We start from the raw sequence: 16,641 nt of genomic DNA on the forward strand, positions 1-16,641 counted from the left end.
TCCTGCTTCTGTCGTTTTATAAGTTGGTGAACGCGGGCACGAAGCTGTTTAAAGGCTATGAGGTGCTCCAGGGAAGGGTGCCGCTTATACCATTATAGAGCTCGCCGACGCTCCTTAATTTCTTCCGTGACTTCCAGCAACAACCAAGGAACTGCCTTTCGCCAAGGGCACCCTAAACAGCCAGGGTTCACGTTTTCTCCTGCAGAAAGGATTGTTGTAGTCACCTCCTCAACCATCACATCAATCTTCCCATGTGAGGAAGATTCAATGGTGACAACAGAGTGAAAGTTTCCGTCTACTTTGTTTGACGCCCATCTGGGCAGGCGTTGGTATGCCTGACGCCGGGGCAGTGAGAGGAAGATGGGAAGTGGTCACTACCACACGAGATGAGGTCGTATATCTTAGCACTGAAGGTAGACCTTGACTGCTTAGAGACTGCTGGTGTTTGACCACCAGCAAGATATGAAGAACTACGCTTCATGGCGTGTCATCCGCCCTGATAACACTCACTACAACCAGGGGCTCTCCCCACAGGTGCCACCCAGCCACAGCAAAGGCCACCTGGTAGGATGGCCATTGCAGGGAGTCCCGATGCCCCAGGGTGACGGGCATCTACTCCTTGGCATACGTTGGGAGTTAATGGCATCGGCATCAGCAGAGCGATCCCTATGTAGTCAGGGGACTACAACCAACAGGGTACACGGCAGCCCCACCACAACGGACTGGCTACCGTGCTGGATATCAGGTGCAAACAAGTCTTATTATCATCAGCACAAAAAACAATACTGCACAGTGGATGGAGGAAAATGCACCCAGGAGGGTGACCTCGCCCCACAGTTGGAGAATGAGCGGAAGTGCAGATCCACATCGACAAAGAATGCGATAGGTCTCAGCGCATAATGGACACGATGCACCCTTCCCCATTGGGCTTACGCTTCGGGAGAATTTAGAAGAATGGAGGTCAAACCCAACGGGGGACAATTCACATAAAGGCCGAAAGGTGGTTGTTTTTTGTTTTTTTTTTTTTTTTTTAGGGCGCAAAACTTCTATGGTCATTAGCGCCCAGCCTGTGACGTAGGAAACAGGAAAAAACGAATTTTAAAACCAGCAGCAATGGGAACAAAGTCATAAAATTTGAGAAACTAAAGGCAGAAGGAATGCTTAAAAATCCACTATAGAAAGGGGTTGGTTGTCCCCCCCCCCCCCCCAAAAAAAACTTCAAATGACTGACGTCATTTCACTGTCACTAATAAACTGGAGAACGCGGTCAGCTGAGCGCGTGTCATCTGCTAAAATCGACGACAGATCAGGCGATAGCTGTAGACGGGAGTGTAACGGATTAAAATAGGGGCATTCAATTAAAAGGTGTCTGACTGTCCACAGCTGAGAGCAGTGGGGACAGAGTGGGGGAGGATCACCGCTTAAAAGGTGTCGATGGCTAAAAAGACAGTGCCCTATCCGGAGTCTAGCTAAAATTACCTCCTCCCGACGACGCGTTCGGGAGGAAGAGGTCCAAGCGCAAGGAAGGGCTTTCACTTCCCGCAATTTATTATGGGGAAGTGTTGACCAATGCGCATGCCATAAATGAGCAACTTGGCGACATAAACCGCTCCGTAAATCGGTAATGGGAAGCGACTGAATAGCTGGCCGAGGAAGAGAGACTGCAGCCTTGGCCGCTATATCGGCTGCCTCATTCCCACAGATACCAGCGTGTCCCGGGAGCCAGAGGAACGCCACCGAGACGCCCACCAGGTGGAGCAAGCGCAGACAGTCCTGAATCCGGTGGACCAGAGGGTGCACAGGGTAAAGAGCTTGGAGACTTAGGAGAGAGCTGAGAGAATCTGAGCAGATTACGTACTGTATCCGCTGATGGCGGCGGATGTAGTGGACAGCCTGGAGAACAGCGTAAGGCTCCGCAGTATAAACCGAACACTGGTCGGGAAGCCGAAAGTGATTTGGGGTGTCGCCAACAATATAGGCACTCCCTACACCTAACGATGTTTTTGAGCCGTCGGTGTAAATAAATGTGGCGTCCGTCATTTGTGCACATAGAGCAGCAAGTGCCCGACGGTAAACAAGTGTAGGGGTACCATCCTTGGGAAATCGACATAGGTCTCGGAGCAAGTCGATCCGGGGACGGAGCCAAGGCGGTGCTGTACCCCAAGTTGTCAAGAAGGTTTTAGGAAAGCGGAAGGAAAGAGAATGGAGCAGTTGACGGAAGCGGACTCCCGGGGGTAGTAGGGAGGAGGAGCGGCCTGCATACCCTACATCAAAGGAGGCATCGAAAAAAAGGTCATGGGCTGGATTAGCAGGCATGGAAGACAGATGGCTAGCATAACGACTCGGAAGGACTGCCCGCCGATTGGACAGCGGAGGTTCAGCAGTCTCAGCATAAAGGCTTTCCACAGGGCTGGTGTAAAAAGCTCCAGACACTAAACGTAATCCACAGTGGTGGATAGAGTCGAGACGCCGAAGAATAGACGACCGAGCAGAGGAGTAGACTATGCTTCCATAATCCAATTTCGAGCGCACTAAGGCGCGATAGAGGTGGAGAAGGACCACTCGGTCCGCTCCCCAGGAGGTACCATTCAGGACATGGAGGGTGTTAAGGGAACGCAGACAGCGAGCCGAAAGATAGGAAACGTGGGAGGACCAGCACAGTTTTCTGTCAAACATAAGACCCAAGAATTTAGCGACGTCGGAAAACGGAAGGTTGACAGGACCTAGATGTAAGGAGGGCGGAAGGAACTCCTTACGTCGCCAAAAATTAACACAAACGGTCTTACTGGGTGAGAAACGGAAGCCGGTTTCGATGCTCCACGAGTGGAGGCGATCGAGACATCCTTGAAGACGTCTTTCAAGAAGGCTGGTCCGTTGAGAGCTGTAGTAGATCGCAAAATCGTCCACAAAGAGGGAGCCCGAGACATCAGGAAGGAGACAATCCATAATTGCATTAATGGCGATGGCAAACAGTACAACACTCAGCACGGAGCCCTGGGGTACCCCGTTTTCTTGGGAGAAAGTACGGGAGAGAGTAGTGTTCACCCGCACCCTAAATGTGCGCTCTGCCATAAATTCGCGAAGAAAAAGGGGCAGCCGGCCCCGAAAGCCCCAAGAGAACAGTGTGCGGAGGATGCCTGTCCTCCAACAGGTATCGTATGCTCTCTCCAGATCAAAAAATATTGCTACCGTTTGGCATTTCCGGAGAAAATTGTTCATGATATAAGTGGAGAGAGCAACAAGATTGTCAACTGCAGAACGATGCTTTCGGAATCCGCATTGGGCTGGTGTTAAAAGACTGCGGGATTCCAGCCACCAAGCTAAACGGTAATTCACCATACGCTCCAAAACCTTACAGACACTACTCGTGAGAGAAATGGGGCGATAACTAGAGGGGAGATGTTTGTCCTTTCCAGGTTTCGGAACGGGAATGACAATAGCTTCCCGCCATCGCCTGGGAAAGGTACTGTCGGTCCAAATTCGATTATAAAGGCGAAGGAGGTAACGCAGACTATGGGTTGATAAATGCAGCAACATTTGGACATGGATACCATCCGGTCCTGGGGCGGAGGAGCGAGAAGAAGAGAGGGCATGTTGGAGTTCCCGCATGGAGAAAACAGTATTGTAGCTTTCGTGATTTTGAGAGGTGAAAGAAAGATGTCGCACTTCCGCTGCACGTTTCTTCGGGAGAAACGCTGGCGGGTAATTTGAAGAACTCGAAATCTCAGCAAAGTGCTGACCCAATGAGTTAGAAATTGCGACGGGGTCCACTAAGGTATCATGCGCGACAGTGAGCCCAGAGAGCGGGGAGAAACTAGGCATGCCTGAGAACCGTCGAAGCCGACCCCAAACTTCCGACGAGGGAGTGAAGGTGTTAAATGAGCTAATAAAGAATTTCCAGCTGGCCTTCTTGCTATCGCGGATGACGTGACGGCATCGCGCACGGAGCTGCTTATATCGGATACAGTTGGCCAAAGTTGGATGGTGACGGAAAATGCGAAGAGCACGTCGCCGCTCACGTATTGCGTCACGGCATGCCTCGTTCCACCAAGGAACTGGGGGGGCGCCGGGGCAATTCGGAGGTGCGTGGTATTGAACGTTCCGCAGCTGTGAGAATAACGTCGGTAACATGTGTGACCTCATCGTCGACGCTGGGAAAGCAACGGTCATCGAATGTCGCTAGAGATGAAAAAAGTGTCCAATCGGCTTGGGCAAACTTCCAGCGTCGCGAGCGCATATATGGCAGTTGAGGCTGCAGTCTAAGAACACATGGAAAGTGGTCACTCGAGTGTGTATCAGCAAGGGCGAACCATTCGAAGCGTCGAGCTAGCGGAACAGTACCGACCGCAAGGTCCAAATGAGAGAAATTTGTCGTGGAGGCAGACAAAAATGTGGGGACCCCAGTGTTGAGGCAGACTAGATCCGCTTGGTGGAAGACGTCTAGCAATAGTGAGCCACGTGGACAAGGATGCGGAGATCCCCAAAGCGGGTGGTGGGCATTGAAGTCCCCAACCAGCAAATAGGGGGGTGGAAGCTGATCAAGAAGATGAAGGAGATCAGCTCGTGCCATTGGTGTGGACGATGGAATGTATACCGTACAAAGAGAGAACGTGTATCCAGAAAGGGAAAGACGGACGGCGACAGCTTGGAAGGAACTGTTTAAGGGGAGTGGGTGATAATGGAGAGTATCATGGAGCAGAATCATGAGTCCTCCATGGGCTGGAGTGCCTTCAACAGAGGGGAGGTCATATCGGACGGACTGAAAATGAGGGAGAACAAAGCGGTCATGGGGACGCAGCTTTGTTTCCTGAAGACAGAAGATGACCGGCGAGTAGGATCGTAAGAGGATCGACAATTCATCCCGATTGGTTCGAATGCCGCGGATATTCCAGTGGATAATGGACATAGGGTGAACAGGAAATGGAGGAATGTGACCAAGGGTGCTGTCAACTCAACGACTGCTCAGAGCTTGCGACCGACAGCATGGAATGGCATTCAGTCGAAGGCAGAAGATACTGATCCATAGGTTGGTCAGGAGCAGCTCCTGCCACCAGCGATCGGCCGGTTGACCGGCCACCAGCAGTGCGCCTCGGCGACACAGAAGACGGCCGAGGGCGATTGCCGCCAGGTGGTGCTGTAGATGGGACATGCCTTGGCGGAGAAGGAGAGGAACTGTGTTTCTTCGTAGCCTTCTTGGAAGTATGATGTTTAGATGAAGGAGGAACCGATGGTTGTGAAGTTGCGGTACGTAAAAACTCTTCACGAGAATGCTCTTTTTTCGAAGACTTGGCGTCTCACTTTTGTGCTCGAGATTTAGCAGAACCCGACGAAGGGTGAGCCATTGAGTGGGCAGGCGAAAGTGGTGAGGTTGAACGGGTGATCTTTGCACTGGCCGATCTGACGACCGTGGTACTAAAGGTGAGGTCGCAAGTCTGCGTGGCCGCCTCCTTTGTTGGCCGAGGAGAAGCAAGGACAGAGCTGTATTTTCCTTTCTGAGGCACGGTGGGCTGTCGACTGGCGAATAATTTTCGAGCAGCAAAGGTCGACACCTTTTCCTTCACTCTTATTTCCTGGATGAGCTTTTCGTCCTTAAAAACGGGGCAATCGCGAGAGGAAGCAGCGTGGTCACCCATACAGTTGATGCAGCGAGGGGATGGAGGTGGACAAGCACCCTCATGGGCGTCCTTGCCACACGTAACACATTTGGCCGGATTGGAACAGGACTGGCTGGTGTGATTGAACCGCTGACATCGATAGCAACGCGTAGGGTTTGGGACATAAGGGCGAACGGAAATTATCTCATAGCCTGCTTTGATTTTTGATGGGAGTTGAACTTTGTCAAATGTCAAGAAGACAGCGCGGGTTGGAATGATGTTCGAGTCAACCCTTTTCATAACCCGATGAACAGCCATGACGCCCTGGTCAGACAGGTAGTGCTGAATTTCTTCGTCAGACAATCCATCGAGGGAGCGTGTATAAACGACTCCACGCGAGGAATTTAAGGTATGGTGCGGTTCCACCCGGACAGGGAAGGTGTGGAGCAGAGAAGTACGCAGCAATTTTTGAGCCTGGAGGGCACTGTGTGTTTCTAACAACAGGGTGCCATTCCGTAATCTGGAACAAGACTTTACAGGACCCGCAACTGCGTCGACACCTTTCTGAATAATGAAAGGGTTGACCGTGGAGAAGTCGTGACCTTCATCAGACCGAGAAACAACAAGGAACTGTGGCAACGATGGAAGAACTGTCTGTGGCTGAGACTCAGTGAACTTACGTTTGTGAGCAGACATAGTGGAAGGTGAGGAAACCATTGCGGAAGAATCCCCCATGATTACCGGCGTCTCCGATGGCGCGCTCCTCCCTTGTGGGGGCCCTCACCGAGGGCACACCCGCCTTAGGTGATTGTTCACACCTCAAGTCACACCTCCCGACAAACGGACGGAGGGACCAATCGGCACTTTCGGAAGGTATCAGCTCGGGTAATCACCCCTCCCTGGGCCTGGCCGTTACCAGGGGGTACGTACGTGTCCTACCTGTCTACCCGGGGCGGGGAATTACGCGTTACCCCGGCACCGGCTGCGCATGGAAGTGCGTGGGTCGGCCTTCAGACACGCACAGGGAGGAAAAAAGAGAAAGGGAAAGGAAAGAAGAGGGGGTCTCAAAGCCCGCAGCGGAGAAAAGGGCAAGGAGAAGAGGGAAGGAAAAGAGAAGGACAGAGGAAGGACGAGGACTTGTAAGTGTAGAAAGCAAGGAATTTGGAACAGTTTCGAGCGTCCGTCTCCGGACGTAGGCACAAACCATACTCCCAGAGGGGGAGAAAGGGAAGGAAAGAGCCAGAGGTGAGGGGGGGGGGGGCGGAAGATGGGGGACGGGGAGGGATGCGGAAAGGGAAGGGAAGGTATGCAGCCCGGAAAGGAAGGAGGGCCACATTAGCTCGGGGTCCCGTGCTCGCTACGCACGTGTCCACAAAAGAGTTGTGAACCCCCTGGGGGGGGCCGAAAGGTGTGAGACTCCTTTTAGTCGCCTCTTACGACAGGCAGGAATACCTAGGGCCTATTCTAACCCCCGGACCCGTAGGTGGGGAGGAGAGGAGGAGGTGATGGGTGGGGGAAGGGGCGGACTGACGACTTGTACATCATAGGAACTGATAACATTTGATTCAAAACCACAAAATCGTCAAATGTTGAGACAGAAAAAGAGAAGAGCGATGTGTGAAGCCTACATACAAAAACAACAAGAGTTATAATCATGTACAGTTGATGAACAAATCCAAATTTTCCGTCCATTATTTCATAGATCAGTCTAGTGTCAATACCGAAAACGACAGACAGAAAGAAAATAAATTACATTTTGTTTGAATTTAAAAATACGGATACTACCACATCAATGTTTGACCAACGACAGAGACATAACCGCTCACGGTATTAAACAATATTTAAGACTAAACAAAATGAACATGTCAGTGGCCCTGACAGGATTCCTATTAGATTTTACACTTTCCTTAGTTAATTTATCCAGAAATTTTCTGTTGATTTGAAGTGCTTAAAAATTACTGTTGTTTGCAAGAATGGACACATAAAATTCCAGACCAATGTTGCTAAGTTCTTCCTGTTGCTGGATCTCAGAGCATATTTTAAGCCCGAAGATTATGTCAAATCTGGGTCAACCACATTTTCCTCAAGGAATCAAGAAGGTTTCAAGAGAAAGCACAGCTTTCTTTCTTTAAACACAACATCTCGCAAATAGCAGATGCAAATGAACAGGCAGTTTTTGTCGTTGTAGATTACCACGTTGTCGACTAATAACAAATGTACAATCGTATGCAGCATCTTCACATATATGTGATTCGATCAATGAATTTTTGACTAATACAGTACAATAAACAGTTCTGGATGGCCTATGTACAGAGATGAAAGTAAAGTGTGCCATAAGGAGGCATACAGTGATACCTAATGTTCTCAATTTAATAAGCAATTTATTGGTTAGTTTGAGCAAATTTTTTCGTTTGTGAGTCTTTTTAAACATGGATAAAGTCAAGGCAATGTGCGTAACAAAGATAATAACTCAACAATAACCAACTGCTAGATTAATGGTAGATGTTAGGAACATGTGACTTCATTTCAATAATAAAAGCAAATACCTTGATGTGACATGAAAAAGGAATGACCATGTAAACTTTGTAGTAGGGAAAGGTGAATGGAAGACAGATTTCCAGAAAGGATGAGGAAAAGTGCAGTACATTTCTGAGAGAAATCAAGTTTGCTCATGTGAAAATTTAACATTTTGCCTGTTCGCTGCTCTCTCATTGGCTGCATAGAACTAGCAGACACATTCCCTTTTGTTCCCTTCATGGTGAATGCTGTCGACACTACTACTACTACTACTACTACTACTACTACTACGTAGGTATGCCACTGGCCTTGACCTAGACCTTTACTGGTTTCGTCTATGTTGCTGCGGCCATTGTACATTATTCCCCACAAAGAATTAATTGAAATAAGTGGTTAAACATTCTCAATGGGAAATGATAGCAGAAAAAAAGATACTTGGGAACAGCATAAGGCATGCAAAAACCTTGTGGTTCGACAGTGAATGTAAAACAGTAACAAATGTAAAAAAAAGACGCATGTGGAAGGACATTACAACCACATTGTAGCAGAGGGATAATGGAAGAGCATAAAGAAAAACGGAAAATTGAGTAAAGGATCCATCAAAGGGAAAAGAGGCAGTGAATGAAGGAAAATCTGATGAAATGAAGCTTCTGAGGGGTACATATGAGGCAAGGAAATTTTACAGGGAGAAGAATAAGGCACAGGAACCTTTCAAGGGTGGAATAAGATTAATAAAAGATGAGAATGGTGAACTTATAAGTGAAGAGTAGGAGAAGTGTCACTACTTTCACAAACTTCTTAATCCAAGACCAGTTGTAACACAGAACGCAACAGAAATACAGGAGGAAGAGGACCCAGATAACAGTGTGGACCCACCTAACTTTGAAGAGGTAAGAACTGCAGTGACGATATTAAAGAACAACAAGGCGGCAGGAACTGACGGCATTCTAGCAGAACGTTTCAAGCAAGGAGGCTCTAAATTGGAAATTAACGTCCTGAAACTCATTAAACTAACACGGGAAGAAGAGGAAATGCCTCAAAGATGTAATTATATACTCTATATATAAGAAAGCAGACCAGATAAAGTGTAGTAACTGCAGAGGGATCACATTGCTTAATCTGGGACATAAAAGCCTCTAACATACGGTACGACCAACTACTGCCAATAATAGTGAGCAAAACAGGGCCGTATCCATGTGAATTTATCCCCGGTAAGTCAACTATCAACCAGATATTTACTCTAAGATAAATTCTGGAAAAAACAAAGGAATATGGGATCAGAAGATATCTTTTTATTGACTTTAAAACAGTGTATGTCAGCATAGACAGAGAGCAACTATATCAAGTTCTAGGTTAATTGGGTATTCCAAAAAAACTGATGAGGGTAATAGGGATGACAGTGAGAGAAACGCAAGATGGTATAAAAACTGAAGCAATGTTGTCCAGTACTTTCGAAATTAAAAATGGAGTATGGCAAGGTGATGCAGTGGCATACCTTCTATTCAACACCACCTTGGAGAAGGTGATGAGAGAAGCAAATATCTTTAATAGGGGAATGATTTCTCATAAATCTGTGCAGATACAGGCCTAGGTGGACGACACTGACATAGTAGCAAGAATTCTGACAGCAATGGAAGAGACATTCACTGCACTTTAACAGGCCGGCAAGAATCTAGAACTAAATATCAATGAGCAGAAAACAAAATACCTAGCTGCTGGGAGAGTACACAGGGTGAACATGCCAGCCAAAATAACAATGGGTAGTTATATCTTTGAAAGAGTCTATCATTACATATACCTGGGTTCAATTGTAACCAGTGTAAACGATACCTCATATGCAGCCAATAAAGCTTATTTCAGCTTAAAAAAGCTTATATCTCCAAGATTCCTGACTAGGGCCACAAAACTAACATTGATCAGGCCAGTGATTACATACGCCTCTGAAACCTGGTCTCTGACAGCAAAGTATGCTGAATCGCTGGATGCACTCGAGAGAAGGATACTCAGGAGAATTATCGGCCCAATTTGTGAAAGGAAAAGATGGTGGAGGCGATATAACCATGAGTTGTACACTATCTACAAACACCAGCCTTTTAGAAGAATTGTGAAGACATCTACGCTGAGGTGTGCTAGACATGTGGCGTGGATGAATGATACAGAAATAAAAAAAAAATTTTACAAGGAAAGATGGATGGACAGAGAGAATGCAGTCTACCAAAAACTAAACGAGATGATGGAGTCGTAGAAGACATTCGGAAGATGGCTAAAGGAACTGGAAAATGCTAGCGAGAGATGGGGATAAATGGAAGGAGATAGGTGAAGAAGACAAGACTCGTCATGAGTTGTAGAGCCACAGAAGGAGGAGGTTAAACATTCTCTCCAAAAGTTATGACTGGTCACAAATGGAGAAAATTATGATAGCCAATTTTGGATACAGATTGAGCAAGCAAGAACTGTCTAGTGAAACAACAGCTTTGACGAAGTGACGTCTGCTTCAGCAGTGTGCAAGCACTCCACAAAAATGCTAACACCTCAGTGAAAACTTCCAAACAGCTGACAAGTGTAAAGAATCCTTGGGTCAACAGAAGCTTGCAGTACCACATATAAGCTTTGATCTGTGACATAGCTATGTTACGTTATGTTACAGTACACCATGTTTGGAATCTGTCATGTTTTAGATGGCATTTTGTTGTCTGTGATAGTGCTCTACAGATGAATACCTATTTTTAGAAGTTTTATAAGTGGCGTTAGTGAGCCACTATACATAGTGCTGTGTGCCACCCTGCGATTTGGCAGTTTTTGTTGACTTGTCATTGAGTTATTTTAATGTGGCTCATTACTGCCAACATTTCTTTTCGTCTTTGGAACTGTTAATTTGCCATATTACAAATTTAATTTTCTTTCGCTGATTTGTTACTAGTTTTAGACAAAATTTACAAGTCATACACTAGTTGCAGTTATGGGCAACAACGTGCCACTACAATTAAATTTCTGCAGTTATATGGCCTCATAGCAGAATGTTGAAATGTCAGCAGTACAGTTAATTAATGAAACTGACCAAATTTATTATATTTCATCATATGAATTCCACCCCCTCCCCCCACCATTATCTTTACCTCTTCCCCTCAGATCAGAAGATGGCAGCGTAAGAGTCTTAAGGGCAGTCATCTACGAGCAATTACAGATGAATTGACGTTATTAACACTTAGTGATGAATCATATTGTAGAATTCAGAGATTATGTAATGGGGGCTTCTGCCAATATTATGAGTGGGTTCTGGAGGTCTGTGAAACTATTCCAGGGAGAAGGAAGAGACTCCTCCATCTTGCAGTTTCAGCTTGATGAGTACTGCTGGAAGAAGAGTTTAGCTGAAAACTACTGTCCATTTCAGGGTGTTTTTTTTTTTTACTGCTAGCACAGCGTCTGCATTGGGGTAGTTATGTAGGGGAATTGTTGTGGTGATGTAGGGACCTGGGTCCAAGGGGCTATTTTTTCAGGGGGTATGTTGATGTTTTTTTGGGGGGTAAGGGTGGGGGGGGGGGGGAAATGTGTACAAAATGGGTTGTGGTTTCATTAACTGAGGAATATGTGATTACAGTGTGGAGGGTTCTACTTTTACTTCATATTCATTATCTTCTTGAGGATTTAGGTACTTGACGTTATTAACACTTAGTGATGAATCATATTGTAGAATTCAGAGATTATGTAATGGGGGCTTCTGCCAATATTATGAGTGGGTTCTGGAGGTCTGTGAAACTATTCCAGGGAGAAGGAGGAGTACTGCTGGAAGAAGAGTTTAGCTGAAAACTACTGTCCATTTCAGGGTGTTTTTTTTTCTTTTTTTAAGGTTGTTGGGAAAAAGTAGGTCTATAGGCCAAAGATTGGAAGTTAAATTTATGTGGTGAGGCGGTGGGTGGGCAGCATTCTTTAATCTGGTTTAGGATGTTTTGTTAGAGCGGGAATGTTTTGGGAAGGGGGGATGAGGATTATTTTTGTTTTGAGTGTGTTTAATTTTTCCAGTGTTATGTTAGAAATAGAAAAATTAGAAATTGTTATTAAATTCGGGTCTAGTGTAGCAGGGGATACAACCCGTCGGCTTTGGACAATGACGTCACAAGTCGCCAGATAGCAGTTTACCATTTTCGCTTTTGCTGTTATGTTTCAGTTTCGTTTTTTTACTGATTGCTTAATAAGGTGGATCTGTTTATTCTATCTCGTGAGATTTTTTTTTAAAAAGCCAAAACACACTAATCAGCCACTGAAGGGAGCTACAACACTAAGAAGAATCGCTTCTCGATTGGCGACTTGTGACGTCAATGTCCAAAGCCGACGGGTTGTATCCCCTGCTACACTAGTCCCTCAAATTCAAAACCTTTCTTTGGGGGAGGGGTGTTAAAAATTTTCTGTGTACGATGTTTGACTTGCTCAATGTGTGAGATGAACAAATGAAATGAGACAGGCATAAGGGGGGGGGGGGGGGGAGTAGTTTAGAGGAAAAAATTTCAGATCTGTGTGAATAAGGAAAAAATTACAGACCTGTGTGAATAATCATGTTCCAACTGTTTAGCATTTAAAGAACAAACTCCTCAATATCATATTCTTAAACAATACAAACACAATACCAAAATATGTGTCATCTCTATTCTAATGTCTATTTACCGTATTTTTATTCACCAAAACTATGTGATGTGCCATTCTATCGAAACTAAGAACTTCTCAGAACAAAAAGCGGCTAAAGAATGATAAATGTTGAAAAGCCAATAAATTTACAATGACTCCAACACAAATCCTGGAATATGCCCACTACACAGCATGGTACTTCCAGAACTGCCAATGGCATTTCTAACAGGCAATGTCCTGTTCTCTTTTAGTGCGTGTAACTTCTTAATATACAATCTGAAGAGCCTCAAAATCTTCACAGAAAAAGAGATGGAAGTTTTATGGTGTAGATTTATCGTCTAAGCAATTTTGTTTGCTCTGCAAATTCTGCTGGACAACAACGTATCTGGTTCATACTGTCACAAACATAGTCCTAGCTCTGGAGCAGACATTCGTAATATTTATAGTGTATCACACAATGACAGTTGACAAGGGCTTTCCACTACATGTGTACAGTACCTTAAATAAATCGAAACACACATTTCCCGTGTATTAGAAGTTTTAGTTTATGTCAAATATGAGTTACATGGTTGCAATTAAAGGTGGCTTTTAGGGTCTACACGCGCGACTTGGCATATGCACAACGCTAGCGTTGGTTCTGGAAATGTACAGTTTGTCCTAATCAATAATCAAAACTTAAACACAGAACTGAGTGGTTTGACATAATCTTAATGGTGTGGAAAATAGAGAGTTTGCTTCATCTGGCAAATTCCGTCAAGATATACTGCTGACATCCATTGCCAACCAAGTGTCTTCCGTCAGATGAAAGTTTAGTTCTAGTGTTTCTAGCGAAATAACGGTAGTTATACCAAGCACAATATCGATAAATGTGTAACTTCAAACTCAACAGAGTCTGTGAAGTTTGCAAATAAACGTAAAGCGTATGGTAATCAGTCTGTTATGATTTTTAATCCAATAAAGTATCGTTGATCGTACCTGCTGCAAAATGCAATGGAGTCGACTTTCTTCCAGCTGTGTCGCGAGCATTGACTGTTTGCGGCGTCACCAACTTCTTTACTCGTACAATATCACCTGTCTTACACGCTTCGAACAATTCCCTCAAAGGATCACTTGAGGTAGAAGGTATAGAGTCTATTGTGGTAGCCAAAATAGAACGTCTACTCGCCATTTTACCATTGTTACGCTCTCGCTAGTTACGTGAATTTGCGAGACACTCTGTTATGTTGTGCTGACTGCCATCGTCCTGTCATATCTTTTGCCAACATCTTTGCGATTAAGCCCAGTTGAGTAACATATCTATGTTTTAAATACATGACGCTGTCCACGCCAGCAATTAATTCAAGCGCTACTCGCGCACTTGCGAAATAACTCAGAAGCTGTATTCAGTACATGCCCTATCAGAATGGTCTGTCAGGCTATATCGTAAATTTTCATTTTCTTCCCCCATCACTGGTTCTACTCAGTTGCAATGTTTTGAGCAAGAATAGTCTGTATTGGCTTACAAAGATGGGACTGTTCACACTAAAATTCTGTACACATCTTAAATTTTCAGATAAAAATAATTTAAACTATCAAAGAGGAAATTTACCAGATGATGTGTCTACATCTTATATTCTAAAGGATCTGGATTTCAGCGGATGTTTCCTTCCTATCACTATTCCTGTTGTATCTCCCGTTGTTGAGAAAAATAAGACTGTTTTTCAGGACATACTCTACAACAATACAACTTGATAGTGTCACTGTCATCATGAAGTATGCCATTGGTAGCACTGAAAGTGGAAGTGCGTGGTGCGTAATATTTACTTCGTTTGATGCGTATTGATTTGTAGCTGTTGCTTGAAATATGTTTCACTTTCGGACAAGTGCAACTTACAATGTTAAAAGAGTGCTGGACTGTGCGACAACAATATAAAGTTTGATCAGTATGGAGCGGCATAAATCACTGCCTCTAATATGTGGACAAGCGTTAGCTGCAGAGACGAAATGTTTTACCTGTTGCCTACCTGAATAAACGTATACTGTTTCTTCAGCTATGTTGATAAGCTGATGCGGTATGACAAGACTGAACCAAAATTTGTTGGTTTTGTCTATATTTTGTGCAATGTGTACGATCGTGTTCGTACATTTGTTTATATTTCCCGTCTATCAGGCGCAACCGAAGAAAAAGGTAATGAAATATTTGGGCGATTACGAGCAGTCGCTTTGTACGTACAATCTAAAACTATCACGTACACGTTCAGGAAGGTATCACTGTCCGAAAGATGGCATTGTTACTGTTTCTCAAGGTGGTCGCCTTGGAAACCAGATGTGGGAATATGCTTCAGTATGGGCAGTAGCAAGGAGAACAGGATTGGAACCGTATGTACCAAGGTGCATTCGTAAAGTGCTTGACGAAATATTTGATGATCTCAGTATACCACCGCTTTTTTATGTCTCTCATTGCCCAGCAAAATGGGATGGAATTATCAAGTCCCCAGATTGGTGGATGTACACAAACCAGAGTATTCTTTTGCCTAGGTTTTCCATTTTACCAGAGCTAGTGCTTTCGTGGGTTGATGACATAAGACATGAATTTAAGTTTAAGAAGAAATATGCAGATGCCAGTCAAAACGTTCTTAGAACTGCTACACAATTGATGAACAATAGCAATTTAACTTTTGTTGGTGTTCATGTGAGGAGGACAGACTATCGGCAGTATCTGTGGAGAACACGAAAAATGAATTTAGCAGGTCCTGAATATTTTCATAATGCAATGGGCTATTTTCGTGAGAGGTACAGGAGTGGTGTTGCATTCTTGGTGGTAAGTGATGATCCGAGCTGGTGTCGACATAACCTGGTAAAAGATCACACTGATGTATTTGTTGTGAGCAAAGCAGGTGTCACCAGCCCAGGTCAAGACCTTGCCACCATGGCTGCTTGCAACCACTCAATTATAGACTATGGTACCTTTGGTGTATGGGGTGCAATCTTGGCAAGTGGGGAAACTATTCTATATAATATAACTAAACATTCATCTGTACGTGTGTCTGAATTACTTCCAAATTGGCATATAATGAGTTAGCAATTCTGATACATGTCGATGATGTTGGAGGTTTAGTTCATTTTATAGAAACTTGAGTCTTGTAGCTATATGGTTGTTGGATATGAAGTATAATCTTGTAATGTGATACCTGAAGTGTTCAAAAATCGTGTTGTAAGCTTTATTTTTCTCTAGCCATAAATACAAAAGTAACTTATGTTTGGGGCCTATATAATATGTAATTTGCTAATTGTGACCTTTTTTCTCCACTTGCTTGGAGGTGTGCATCAGTTTACTTGGCGGCTGGCAGGTATTGGTACTTGGGGATGTGAAGAGATTGTTTGCTATGCTGATTTGTACATTTATGTGATATTTTTATGTTTGATTCCTTATTATATTTTTGGATGCTGTTTCTTTTTAAGTATATATGCTTTTGTAGAATCTACATTAGACAGTTGACATATTTTCTTATACTTATAGTACCTACTCTTACTGTATCAACAACTGAAAGTATGTATGTTATGGTCTCTGCTATAAGAAGTTGTTGTTTGTACCATTAAAAGTGCAGAGAAGAATGAAAGAGGCTTTGTCCAGAGAAGATAAGGCACCATTTTTGAAATAACCATTGTGGTTATTGGTACCAACACTGCAAAATATACTTATGAGCTGTACACCACTTTGCTTTGTTTTGTATGTTTACTTTGTGCAATCAAGTATAATCAAGCAATGCAAGTAGTTGTTCAGTGGAGTTATAATCTAATCAGAAAAGTGATTCATATTATACAGAAAAACAGTATAGGATAAAAGGGGAACATCAATTACAGCTTATGGTAAAAGTTACGTGTTGGACTCCCCTTGCATATTTCAATATGGTGCAGATATAAACATTAG

At 44.3% G+C, this 16,641-nt stretch overlaps 2 protein-coding genes across 3 annotated transcripts in view; one reads left to right on the top strand and one right to left on the bottom strand.

The window, feature by feature from the left end:
* LOC124802496 (poly [ADP-ribose] polymerase tankyrase) overlaps positions 1-13,959 on the bottom strand; it is a 295,411-nt gene extending 281,452 nt beyond the window's left edge. For both annotated transcript variants that reach the window (XM_047263314.1, XM_047263313.1), the window contains exon 1: positions 13,707-13,959. In XM_047263314.1, the coding sequence (XP_047119270.1) occupies positions 13,707-13,899 (193 nt within the window). In that variant the 5' untranslated portion in view covers positions 13,900-13,959. The remainder of the gene's footprint in view (positions 1-13,706) is intronic.
* Positions 13,960-14,554: 595 nt separating this feature from the next.
* LOC124803043 (galactoside 2-alpha-L-fucosyltransferase SEC1-like) lies at positions 14,555-15,841 on the top strand. The gene has a single exon (XM_047264158.1). It carries the CDS (start codon positions 14,785-14,787, stop codon positions 15,790-15,792), a length of 1,008 nt encoding a protein of 335 aa, XP_047120114.1. The 5' UTR covers positions 14,555-14,784; the 3' UTR covers positions 15,793-15,841.
* The last annotated feature ends 800 nt before the right edge of the window (positions 15,842-16,641 follow it).

The sequence above is a fragment of the Schistocerca piceifrons genome, chromosome 6 (assembly GCF_021461385.2).
Source record: "Schistocerca piceifrons isolate TAMUIC-IGC-003096 chromosome 6, iqSchPice1.1, whole genome shotgun sequence".
Classification (NCBI taxonomy): Eukaryota; Metazoa; Arthropoda; class Insecta; order Orthoptera; family Acrididae; genus Schistocerca; species Schistocerca piceifrons.

Coding starts and splice junctions, on each gene's coding strand:
- LOC124803043 (XM_047264158.1), top strand. CDS start 14,785: ATGACAAGACTGAACCAAAATTTGTTGGTTTTGTCTATATTTTGTGCA.